Below are 12400 nucleotides of genomic sequence, written 5' to 3'. Positions count from 1 at the left end.
TGTTAAGCTTTTATTTGGATGTGATTGCATCCTATTTGTAATGTTTTCCTTTACCTAAAGTCCTTTTCCACCTGCAGCCGCATTTGCATGCTGGTTACTGTTGGGTATTCATGTCAGTAATCAGGTATTTAAAAACTATAACAAAAACAGAAGTCGCTGGCAACACTCAGCAGGTCAGGCAGCATCTATGGAGAAAGGAAAGTGAGTCAACGTTTCAGGTCCACAACTATTTGTCAGAACAGTTTGGACGAAGAGTCGTAGACCCAAAACGTTGACTCGCTTTCCTTTCTCCATAGATGCTGACTGACCTGCTGAGCGTTGCCTGCGACTTCTGTTTTTGTTTCAGATTTCCAGCCTCCAGTATTTTGTGTTTTGTTTAAAAACTATTACTCCCTTTTTTAGACCACAGAAGTTGCTTATCAGTGTTGAAAGATGCGGGGAATTATTTATATTGTGTGCTTTTTCTGTAACCTGGTGCTGTTTCTATTGTGTTGTGCTACGTGGAAGCAGCTCTTTAGTTTCCCCTAAGGCAGGTTGTAATGTGGATGTGTCCTGTTTTTGCTGCAGCCTTGAACGGCATTATCGAAACGACTGTGCAAATTGAGGTACTTGGGTGTAAAATTAGTTCTTCATTTTCTGCCAGGAGATACTAATCCTTGCATTTGATACATCGCCTTATCACATTGTCAAGATATCTCAAAGCAACAATGTTCCCTGCACTGAGGAGAAGCAGGTCCCTACAGGACAGGAATGTGAACTCCACAATCAGAGAATTGTTCAGATGCACAGTTCTCATTAAGAATGCCTCATTTGAATTGTAGACTGCAGTATAATCAGGTGCGGTACTTCCTGGTTACCTGTACTCTGCATATCTGCACGTCGATGATGTGCGAAAAGAATCCAAATCGGAAGATTTGGCTCATTGTTCCAGATATAAACTCAACATTCAAAAACCACATATTCTCTTTGCAATTCTCTGGGATACATACAACCTGTCTCCAACCCTGGATAGGCTGCGAAACAATAAGATACGGCGCTAGTATTGCTGAGAAGGAAAATGGATTGTAACCAACAGAGGCCCATTAGTATATGATTTTGTTTGCAGACAATAACTCAACCAGGTCTTGAGAGTTTAGATTGCTGATTGTAGAGAGAAAAGAAAGATCATGCCACAGGACTGTAATCATTGACACTACTATTGATGCCATTAAAATACAGAGAAAGGTCAGGATTTCCAATACTTTTTCTTTAGGATAACATGTTCACTTAAATTTCTAATATGTTTCCTTTAAAATTATATATGCACTGAAAGATTACCTTAAATCTAGTCTTTTCCTCCTGGAGATGAAGATTGCTACAGTTTAGTGAGTCTGTTTTTTGTGAGACTCACTGGGCTTTGCATTACGCTTGTTGTATTTGATATGAAGATAGCATGTAGCTGGAAGCCATTACTGCAGAATGATGAGATACAATAAACAGATTTTTGAAAGGCAAGCAATTTCTGAGAATATTCTAAAGCAGTTTAGCGTAATTCCTTTTTACTGTTTAAATTTACAGCCATGGAAACGTTTTAAGCTTTGGTCCCAGAAGGTGCCACAGAGATGAGATCGTTGCTCAGCTCTGTTGTAGCAACAAGTGGGCTTAACGAATGGTTGATTCACAAAGTGAGCCATTTATTACCAAAAGAGTTGAAGGAAACCTCAACCCCACCCTGGTCATCTGCTCCTCGGCAATGAGGGCGATGAGGCTGGGTAAGAACTGCAGCTTCCAAAGCAGAGATCCCCATAATTTGGAAGAACTCGGGTTCAAAACAAAATACAACAAAATGTTTGTCAAAGTTTATGAGATTTTTATCAGAATTGTTTTGAATGAAATTCCATGTGTGCTATATTGTTAACCCCTGGAGGTCTGCTTTGCAAGTGTTCATTCTGTGTAAGTGCATGTGTACAGAGGGAGTTACAGGTGCTTAGTTAGCTATGTGTAACCACCAATAAAACCGATTACAGGTTGCCTGACAACTACAAATGAGGTTACGCATATTAAAGTGTCCAACCTCTTAGGATGGCCTCCCAACATGAAATGGCTATACAAATGTAACTTGTTGTTGTATCTGCATACCTGATAAAATTTGAATCTGTGATGTTGTAGGTATAACATCAAAGAGATAATTGGAGCAAAGCAGTACAGCAACATACCGCATCAGTACAGTAGTTATTGAAGTGATGTTTAAATCATAATGATAATAATCCTTGCATTTGGTAACTCAGAGGTCATCTCAAAGCGCTTCACAGGAATTACTGTGAAGTGGTGTGACTGCGTATTTGTAGGCAAATATAGCAGTACAATTGCGCACAACGATGTCTCACAAACAGCCATAGAGTGAGTGACCAATTTGTATTCAGTGGATTGTGGCCAGGACACGAGACACTGGGAGAAACTCCCTTCACTTTTCGAATAGTGCCCTGGAATCTTTAACGTCCAGCTGAATAGGCAGATGGGACCTCGGTTTAACATCTCAGCTGAAGGATTGCACCTCTGACAATTCAACACCCCGCCACTCCCAGCACTGCATTGGAGTGTCAGCTTGTACTATGTGAATTCAAGTACCAAGATGGGATATGAACCCACAACCTTCTGACTCAGAGGCGAGACTGCTACTACTGGACCAGGCTGACACACAAATCATCATTATTGTGAGCTCAAGGACAAATGACTATTAAAGTTGCACTTAGTTGGTTAACTATATCTGTCTATGTACATAAATGGAACACAGTAAACAAGTTCCCAAAAGGCACATACTCATCGATGCAACATGATGCACTATGACATTTGCATATCATCACATATTTACTGTTGTGTGGAAATTGGCTACCGTTTGGCTATAAAATATTCAGTTGCTCCACTTGACTTGAACCGCTCGGTCAGATGCCTTTTATAAATCCATGTGAAAGATATCAATCACAGGGTAGGAGGAGGTGAATTGACCCATTGAGCCTGGAATGGTGTTTTTATACTCTTAAATGTAGGTTATTGCAAAACTATAGTTTCCACTTCCTAAGCTCAGCATTTCTCCCGGTGGTGCGGTTTGGGTTCATTGTTTATGGACTGTCACTGGAGTTTGGAAAGAATTTGTTGTGTTTGTTCGTGACAAATGCTGGCACTATAGCAATGTTACTGCGAGGTGCTTTTATGTGGAACAAAATGCCACTGGTACCAGTGGCAGCTGTTATAATTGGTGCCAATGGATTTTTATTTCTATCCACTGATCTGATTCTGGCTATAAATAAAAAAACATTTTAATAACTTTATTACCAGTACGCACTGCAATGCCCACTTAATATGGAGGCTAAGGAAAATCCTCACTCTAATGTTTAAATCCCTCCATTTCTTGGCACCCCCATCTCTCTCACCTACTATCTCACCACGACAGTACCCTCTGCCTCCGCTCTACTGTGTCCCCCCTCCTGCGTGTCCCCCAAATCCTCCGCTCCACCATCAGCCATTACATCCCGAAACTTTGGAACTCCCTCCCTCAAACCCTTAGCCTCGCCCCCTCCTTCTCCATTTTTAGGTCGGGCCTGAAGACCTTCCACTTCAACCGTGGCTATGGTCACCTTCCCCCTCCCCCCTGGCTCTGCCTCGGGCTCCGCCATTGTTAAGCGCTCTGAGACGCCGCACGGCGTGGAAGGCACTATATAAATGAATGTTGTTGTTAACTGTCTATTTGTAAATATAACAGGACATTTTTGAGACAGCAAATGCCAGTATGGTACAAGAAAGTCCTTTCCAGATCTTTTCTCAGGCTTACTAATTGGCTTTAAAACAACTGTTGGAGGCCGCAGTTGCCTCTTCTTCTGCTTTCAGTACCATAAATATTTCATATAGGAATAATGTCTGCGGTGAGTTAACTCTGACGGCTTGTTGAGAATATTGCATTTTTTTCAACTACAATGAGTGACTCTTGCAGATGTGTGTTCCAATTCACGGGGATGCTGCTAACAGCACGCCACAGAGCACACACCTCCCAAGTGAGGACCCGAGTTCAATTCCCGGGCGGGTGAAATCTTAGGCAAGTTTCCTTACTCCTTTGTTTACCGAGTGGTAAGTAGGAACCTGATAGTTAGTCGATTGGCAGATTGCTTTCTGGGGGTAATAATCCCTTTAAAAATAATAATAATTTGGTCACTCAATCCACGACTGTTTGTGGCACACTGCTCCTCGCAATTAGCTGTTGTGTTTGTGTACAGTTTACACTTTACAGTGTGTTTATATATATATATATATTCTGTGAAGAGCTTTGAGATGTCTCAATGACGTAATAAGGTATTATATCAAATTCAAGAATTATGATGATAACATGAAATCAATGATGGTTTCAACGTTTCCTGAAGACTCAGACTTGTGCTCGGCTGAGATATGGTCCCACATTGCTGGTTCTCCAGTCTCTTGATTGGGTGATCACAATTTGTCTGTCAGCCAAGAGAGTAATTGCCAGCAGATTATATGACCTTTGTGGGGAGGGAGATGCATAGTAGCCAACACCAATCGCCATCCACTCAAAATTGTCATGGTCTTTAAAACCATTATGACATTTAAAATTGTGTAGCATGTTGGTACATTCTTAAACTCGGTCTTAATTTAGAAGTCTTGTTTGGAAATTCTTAAGTGTGGTGAACTGAGCTCTTTTCTTGCCTATTTCTTTGCCTGGTATGCCATCAATATGCATTGTATGGCATGCAAGACTGCAATTAGTGACTTGCAGGTTACCAGATGCGCATTACTCCAATGCCCACGAACACTGCTACAGAATGCTACAGAAGAAGATCGCATCACAGTGGAGTTCCCATGCCGCCATGATACACTTTGGTTACTGTATGGACATAGTCATAGACGTAGTTCACACATGGCATGGAAGTGAAAAGAAAAGCGATTCTTTCTCCCTTCTCACTCCTCCTCCTCCCCCCCCCCTCCCCACCGAAAATGTTTTTCCTGGACTTGAGCTGGCACTTTGTGACAGTTGTAAGATCCTGTTCGCAAATATACAGATCATATTTCCCAGGTAATGTATGTCAGACCTGTTCACGGACCTGTTTGTCCACCCATAGACGAGGATGGGAACTGCAGTACATTTTCATAAATGTTTGCTGATCAGTGAGAAATTTACAAGGCATTACTCCATATTCTGAAATAAAAACGCGTCTGTATTCTAGCGCAGTCGAGCTTGGCAGTTCTTGGAATGCATTGTGACCTTTTTGGTATTTTTAGAAACAGCCAGCCGAAGGGATAACTAGACACAGAGTCATTCACATTCATATCACGCTCGTTCGAGTCAGAGGAAACATTGCTTGTCCTTCCTAAAGACACCCCGACGAAGAAAAAAAGCTTGATTCTGGCTTATAGCTTCTTAAATATTGTGTGCAGTTGTTGCCACAGACCAGAGTTTATAAGAACTTTCTAAATGGCTGACAGTGATGACTTTAGATCAGCAGTAAGGTAATTATTTTGGCATGTGTTTAGTGTTTGACTGCAGCAGTGATTACATTAATAATCAACTAATGTGCTGCTGTAAGTGCAGAGTTTGGTTCTGCACTAAGTGACATTTATACTTATTGTGCAACGCTACTGACGTTATATCTTAGGGATAAGCGAATTTGTATGTTTTAAACATGCCTGTCTCTTCCTTATTTATATAAATGTTAGTGAAGGCAGTACATTAACTATATTGTTCCTTGCTTTCAATTCATTCTACCTTATCCCTTGGATTATTGAACAGACATTCTGTTTTCTTCCTTTATCCTTCTGGTCCTCACTTGCCTGGATTTATTAGCCAGCAAAGTGAGAGAAAAGCGTAGATTATAATAAAATGTTTTGTCAATCAGTACATCACCGGAATATAAAGTCTCTATAATTTGCAAAGTATTTGTATGGATGTGTAACAGTTGTTCACGGGAGAAAAGTGTGTTTGTCAAGAATTGTCAAGCTGTGGATCGCCATTTGTTTCGCTTGTAAAAAGATAATTTTGAAGACATTTTAAGAGACTAATTGGGGACTAGGTGAGATTGGTGGTAGATTTTACCAAAAGCAGAAATATTCTGTAATTGTGAGCAAGCCTGTAGCAAGTTAAAAAAATATATATAATACACACAGTAAGGCTTCTTGCACATGTTTCAGGCAGCATAAGTACATGCCATGCCTCTGTTTATCCCTAACAATGCTTTCCTGTGCTAAGAACATCATGACCTGAGAGTTGAATGAAGCTCTCCTTGACCTGCCAGGCACTGTTTACTGTTGATTGATTGTTCAGAAGTCCGCTTGGTCCCATCGAGTACCTGGGTTATGTCAGGAAATTGTAGAAGCCAACAATACCTTACCTTGAAGTCAAATCAGCCCTTATTTAAAAAAGCAAATGAAAGGAAAGGTTTACTGGGCGACTTGTTGAAAATCCCAAGCAGTAGTAAGAGGCTGAGTGGAGTGTTTTGGTTGTGAACAGCCTGCTAGAAAGCCTCTCTTGTCAGGTCTTGAGGTTGCGGGACAGCTGTTTCACTCCAATTCTGCGGGAGCCAATTTAGAAGGTTTCTATTTGGCTTCTGGTGACTAATAAAGGATTTTAATTTTACAAAATAAAAGGAGGGACACAGAAAATGTTTGTGTTTCTCCTTTTGTTTCATAACGTAATAATAATCCTTGCATTTGACATAGCGCCTTATCAAGTCAAGCTCAAAGCGCTTCACAGAATATACTGTATTTTGTGGGCGAAATGTGGCAGCCAATTGTGCACAGCAGTGTCCCACAAACAATTGTGGATTGAGTGACCAATTTATTTTTTTATGAAGGAATTATTACCCCCGGAAAAGCAATCCGCCAATCGACTAAGAACCAGGTAACAACTTACTGCTAGGCAAGCAAAGGTATGGAGTAAAGAAACTTGGCAACATTTCGCCCTGCCAGGAATCAAACCCAGGTCTCTCGCTTGCAAGGCGAGTGCTCTAACCACTGAGCTACAGGACCGCACAGCAGTGGAGGTGGAGGGGGAAAGACTGTATAAGGAAGAGATTGTGTGCATTGTTGGTGTCTCGTCGCCATTTGTAGCTTTTCAAACATTTTGAATTCTTTCATTTCTTTGAGTTGGAAATTTATAACCAAGTCTGAGCTGTCTATCTCTCATTCCATATTCGTACAGTATTCTGCACAGAGCTTCATTAATGTCTGCTAAACACCAATGATTGTGACAATGGACTAACCAAGAACCTTTAAAGGTCACTTTTTGAGTTGAAGTCAAATTGATTCTCACCCACTTTGTTTGTCGTGTACCAATGTTAAGCGATTTATTAGCCATTGCTTGCAGTGATTTCAGCAAGTAGCTTCTGGTTGCAAACCACAAATCCTAAAATCACTCTGTTTTCAGCACCTTCCCCACCTAACCCCAAAGTCTAGCACAAATAGGACATTAGAATTCTGCACACAATATACTGATAAATGCATACAGAAGATGGCTCCTGGGGACAGTCAGTGACATTATTTTTCCTTGAGTTATGGATTTTTAAAGCAAGATTACAAACGTAATGGACTCCCCCTTTCCTGCTTAGCAATTCTGCTGTTCTGCTTTGTCACTGTACACGTGACCTGATAGTGTCAGTGTTACTTTACATTAACTGTAGTGGAACCATCAAACATTTAGTGTAGTTTATCAGGTTTTAAAAATAATAATAATCCTTGCACTTGATATAGTCTTCTAGATGTCTCAAAGCGCTTCACAGAATATACTGTAAAGTGAATTGACTGTATATTTGTGGGCGAAATGCGGCAGCCAATTGAGCACAGCAGTGTCCCACAAGCAGTTGTGGATTGAATTGACCAATTTTATTATTTTATTTTTTTTCTTGAGGGATTATTATTAGGCGTGTGGAGTAAGGAAACTTGCCTAAGGTTTTGCCCTGCCGGGAATCGAACACAGGTCTCACTTGCAAGGCGAGTGCTCTAACCACTGAACTGTGTAAATTATTTAAATATTTTGCATAACCCTTCATAATGATGACTGCCTTTTTATCTGGTGGCATTACTTTCAGTACTTCAGTGGACTTTGAAAGTATTCATCCCCTCAGTAGAATATATTTTGCTCATGTACACCATAGAAAGAATAGGTCTATTGAATTTGAAGAATTTATCTTTGAGAACGTCACATTATTTAGATATTCTGGTATTGACAATCTACGATCGATAAATTTCAAGTTCCTATTTAGCATAACAACAAGATCACAAGAGTTTCAGATGAAGAACATCCTTCAGTTCATTCCTTCCAGAATAACTACCCTATTTTTCAATGAGAAAAACTGGCTTTTTATCCTGTATGATTGGCAACCATGAAGTATCTGGATATTAACAAGTGTCAGCACCCTTGGAAACTTAAGGAATCACACATCTAGTTGTGTAGGTATTGGATGCTGCAACATACTCTGTGAACTTGAAATACACTACTGCTGCAAGAGATTGTAGACTAGTAGCCTATTCCAAGCCGTTAAACATCTGCTGAGACACCCCATTGGTAAGACCTGTTTAATTGAAAACAAATAGCATAGAACAGAGTGAACTGTAATACAAAGCATGCCAATCTCTAGATGGCCCTTATTAATGAGTTCAGCAGTTCTTCCAAGTGTCAGGAATTTGTTTTTATCTCTCCAGATGCTCCTGAGACCAGAAATATTCTTATTCGCCCACAAAAAACAGTTAATTCACTTTACAGTATATCCTGTGAAGTGCTTTGAGAAGTCTCAACGATGTGATAAGGTGCTATACTAATTGCAAATATATTATTATTTTTGAATGTGTATATTGGAAGATTATATATTTGTATTGTCTGGAAATCCTTTGTCACCCTCCACTTATGGCCATTAAGACTTCCCAATCATCTGTTGGATAATCTACCAAACAATTCAATTGTCAACGTCAAATGTTATGATTAGTTACTTAAGACTTTCAGATATTGAGCACATTTAATAAATAGTATACCATTATATAAGCAAATTGATTTTGTGCGTTATCACATTGCAATATCTCACATTTCACACAATAAGTTTCTTTGAAATGTAGCGACTGTTGGTTCATGCTCAAATACTATACAGAATTACAATTGTATAGCACCTTTCACATCGGGAGAACGTCCCAAGCCGCTGGACAGTCAGGGATTTGGACCCAAGCAGTGGGCGTTGGGATCAGGGAGGGTGGAGGGCCTTGAAGGAGGCAAAGAAGAAAATGTGGGATGGAGTTCCAAAGAGTGGAGGCAGAGAGGATGGTGGTGTGGGCCAGGCGGGGGACGTGGAGCAGGTCGGAGCACGCTGAGCAGAGAAAACGGACATGGTTGATATGGGGTTAGTAGGTCACCGAAGTAGGAAGGGGGCAAGGCCGTGGAGAGCCTTGAACTCAAGGACAAGGATTTTGAACTCTATCCTCTGAGGGAGCCAGTGGAGCCGACAAGGGTGGGGGTGATAGAGTCACGGAATCTGGTGTGGACGAAGACACGAGCTGCAGAGTTCTGGATGGTCTGCAGCTCGTGGAGCTAAGGTTTGGAAGGCCAACAAGCAGGGATTTGGGGTAGTCGAGTCTAGATATGATGAACATGTGAATGAGGGCAGCAAATCCCAGAAACAGCAGTGGTATGAATGACCCATTGTTTTATAGGCTTATAGGACCTGGGTTTACCTCCCCACTCAAAGGAAATGTTCAGTTATTCTGGCATGAAGTATTCTAGATGAATTACCTCTCTACAGCTTTGTGTCCTTGATAAAAAACATCATATTTGGGTGCAGCTATCATGAACTGGCCCGACTTCGAGTCATTTGTGTATAATGACACAGGCTACCCAATTTACAGTAATGGGTGAAGCAGACTGTATTCTATTTCTTGTCCATCTTCAGAAAGCCAGAAGAGTATATTCTTCTGAAAATGTTGTTGTGAAGGGATGAGTCTTGGGTTAGCTATCTATAAGAATTCTGAGTCATCTACTCCTCTGATTTGTTGTCTGGAGTATGTTTTGTCATGCACCTCTCTGAGCTCTTATTTACTCGCATAGTTTTATGTTGCACAGCTTTGCACGAGGGCTCTTTTGGAATCTATTACATGCAAGAACGTGATGTTTCCAAGAAGGGCTACACATAGTTGGGTCATGTGGTCCGGGAAAGGGAGGCAAGTTGACTGCGTTTATCTCTGGGCGGGTTTACTTATCATACAAAGAGCACGAGGCATTTAGTCATGTCTAAATGAAAATAGTCCTGTCGCTTTGCCAGCTGTAACATGATGAACACCTGTTCTTAGCAACTGTGGTGCAGATGATTAGTGGCCACGGCAAATTGGATTGGGTTTAACTGGTGGGACTGAGGGAGCAGCCAGAGAAGATTGTGGAGAAGAGCTGGCCTGGTCCCAAGTTCATATCATCATGCAGGACCTCCCACGTATTTCGTGTGTCAATCATTCGCAAGAGGAAACGAGAGACCAGCTTCTGAGATACGCTTTCACTTCAAAACATTTGAAATCATTCGCAGTATTTTCTACAACAGCGGCATAGTCTCTCAGACTGATTGTCAGAGACGATGGCACTGGTGTGCTGTGCTTTCCAGTGGGATTTCTCAATACGCAAAGGTGAAGTATGACACGTGGAATCTCTGCTCTGGTGTGATCTAGGTTTGGAGCTGAGTTCCACTGGGTCTGTGTGACAGCACTTCCAGTTATTGGAAGGAGTCCCTGCACAAATTCCTTATCAAGGAATCACTATTAATAAAATGGTAAAATGTTGATGCTGTGGCTGGGTTTGGGTGGAGTGGCCAAGGTTTTGGTGCAACACAAACTCTGGTTTTCCAGAGATTCAGGTATAGGCAATAACTTGTGAGATGTTGAAAAGGACAAACTCGGTTAACATTACACAGGGATTTACAGTTGACAGCTCAGAGGATATTAACCTAATGTGATATCCCCTGAAACAACAACAACCGTCTGCTCAAATATTCTGAGGTGCAGATGGTGCACTTATTTATTCACAGTTTTTGATTTCACAGCTTTGCGCACAGGCTGTTTTGGTACTTATAACATGGAAGAACGTGCCATTTCCAAGGGGATCTATACATAGTCAGGTCATTGCCCGCCTCTGTCCGTACCTCACAACCAACACAGCAGGAACCCTAGTCCACATCTTTGTCACTTCCCGGCTGGACTATTCCGATGCCCTCCTCGCTGGTCTGTATATCCCCTGACCCCAGTGCGGGTCTGAAATGCTGTACGCTGTCCAGCGCCTTGGGACGTCCTCCTGACGTGAAAGGTGCTATACAAATGTAATCTTGTTGTTGTTGTTGTCTCCCCAGCTCCACTATACACAAAATTTAATTAATCCAAAACTCCGCCGCCCAATTACTCACCAACACAAAACTCAGTAACCCCATCACACCAGTCTTTGCCAGGCTCCACTGGCTCCCAATTACTGAACAGATCGATTTCAAGATTCTCTCACATGTTTTCAAATCCTTTCATGCCCTCACACCTCCCTACATATCCAACTTGCTTACCCCACCCCACCCACTCCACCACCCGAGGCTTCTGCTTGGCTAGCTCTGGCTTCCTGTCACTTATTAATGATTTTAATATACCTTTTTAATATTTCCTTATGAAATGTCCCGAGATCTGAAGGGGAGGCCATTCAGACCAATGTTCTTTACTTCCCTCTATTCCCCCAACACACACACACACACACCTGCCATTTGTGTACCTCCTGATTGTCCAAGTGTTGTGTTTACTGTAGAAGTTGGCAGTCTTGGTATTGCAGCCTTGAATTCACAGTAAAATGAATTCAGAACAGCTGCAATACTGGGCTTGTTCCAAATAAAATGTTTATCAGTTTTTTTGAAATTTCTCAAGACAAAGTACTGCAGCTGATATAATATGTTGAAACGTGTTGTGTAAACAGATCACTGTTATTAAACTTGGTTGTTGATGTCAGTGTAGCAAGTATGATGGTCTGGCACTACTGTACTAGCATAGAGAGGTATCATGACAACCATTGCTTCCTCTCCATGTTTTCATTTTCAGAATAGTTGTATTAACAATCGAAAAGTACAAGATACATTGATAACTTTTGTACTTTGCATTGAGGCTATTGCGCAGATATTGTTATGCAGTGTTTTGGTAACTAAGATTATTTCTATTGATTGGCATGTAATAAATTTTGACTTTCCTGTTGTGTATACATTTTGAACATCACTTACACATCTATTTCACATAATCTAGCAGTCTGCATTGTGCCTGAGATATCAAAAGGTATACCTGACCTATGAGAATATGTTTCAGGAAGTTCAGTTAACAATACAGAGTGCAATAATACCAGAGATTTCACTCTAAGAAAAACATCTTGCATTTTTAT

The 12400-nt window shown here is 41.1% G+C and overlaps 1 protein-coding gene across 2 annotated transcripts in view; it reads left to right on the top strand.

Moving 5' to 3' along the window:
* Positions 1-12400, top strand: part of retreg1 (reticulophagy regulator 1) — a 55432-nt gene that overhangs the window by 21804 nt on the left and 21228 nt on the right. The window contains exon 1 of one of the 2 annotated variants that reach the window (XM_042331759.1): positions 5285-5493. The exons of the other annotated variant lie outside the window; for it this stretch is intronic. Within the exon in view, the coding sequence (XP_042187693.1) occupies positions 5459-5493 (35 nt within the window). The 5' untranslated portion in view covers positions 5285-5458. Of the gene's footprint in view, positions 1-5284; positions 5494-12400 lie in introns of those variants that run through there. 2 annotated transcript variants of the gene reach the window in all.

The sequence above is a fragment of the Callorhinchus milii genome, unplaced genomic scaffold (genome assembly GCF_018977255.1).
Source record: "Callorhinchus milii isolate IMCB2004 unplaced genomic scaffold, IMCB_Cmil_1.0 Scaffold2, whole genome shotgun sequence".
Lineage (NCBI taxonomy): Eukaryota > Metazoa > Chordata > Chondrichthyes > Chimaeriformes > Callorhinchidae > Callorhinchus > Callorhinchus milii.
The sequence above is the reverse complement of the archived record's forward strand: the minus strand, read 5'-3'. Positions and strand labels throughout refer to the sequence as shown.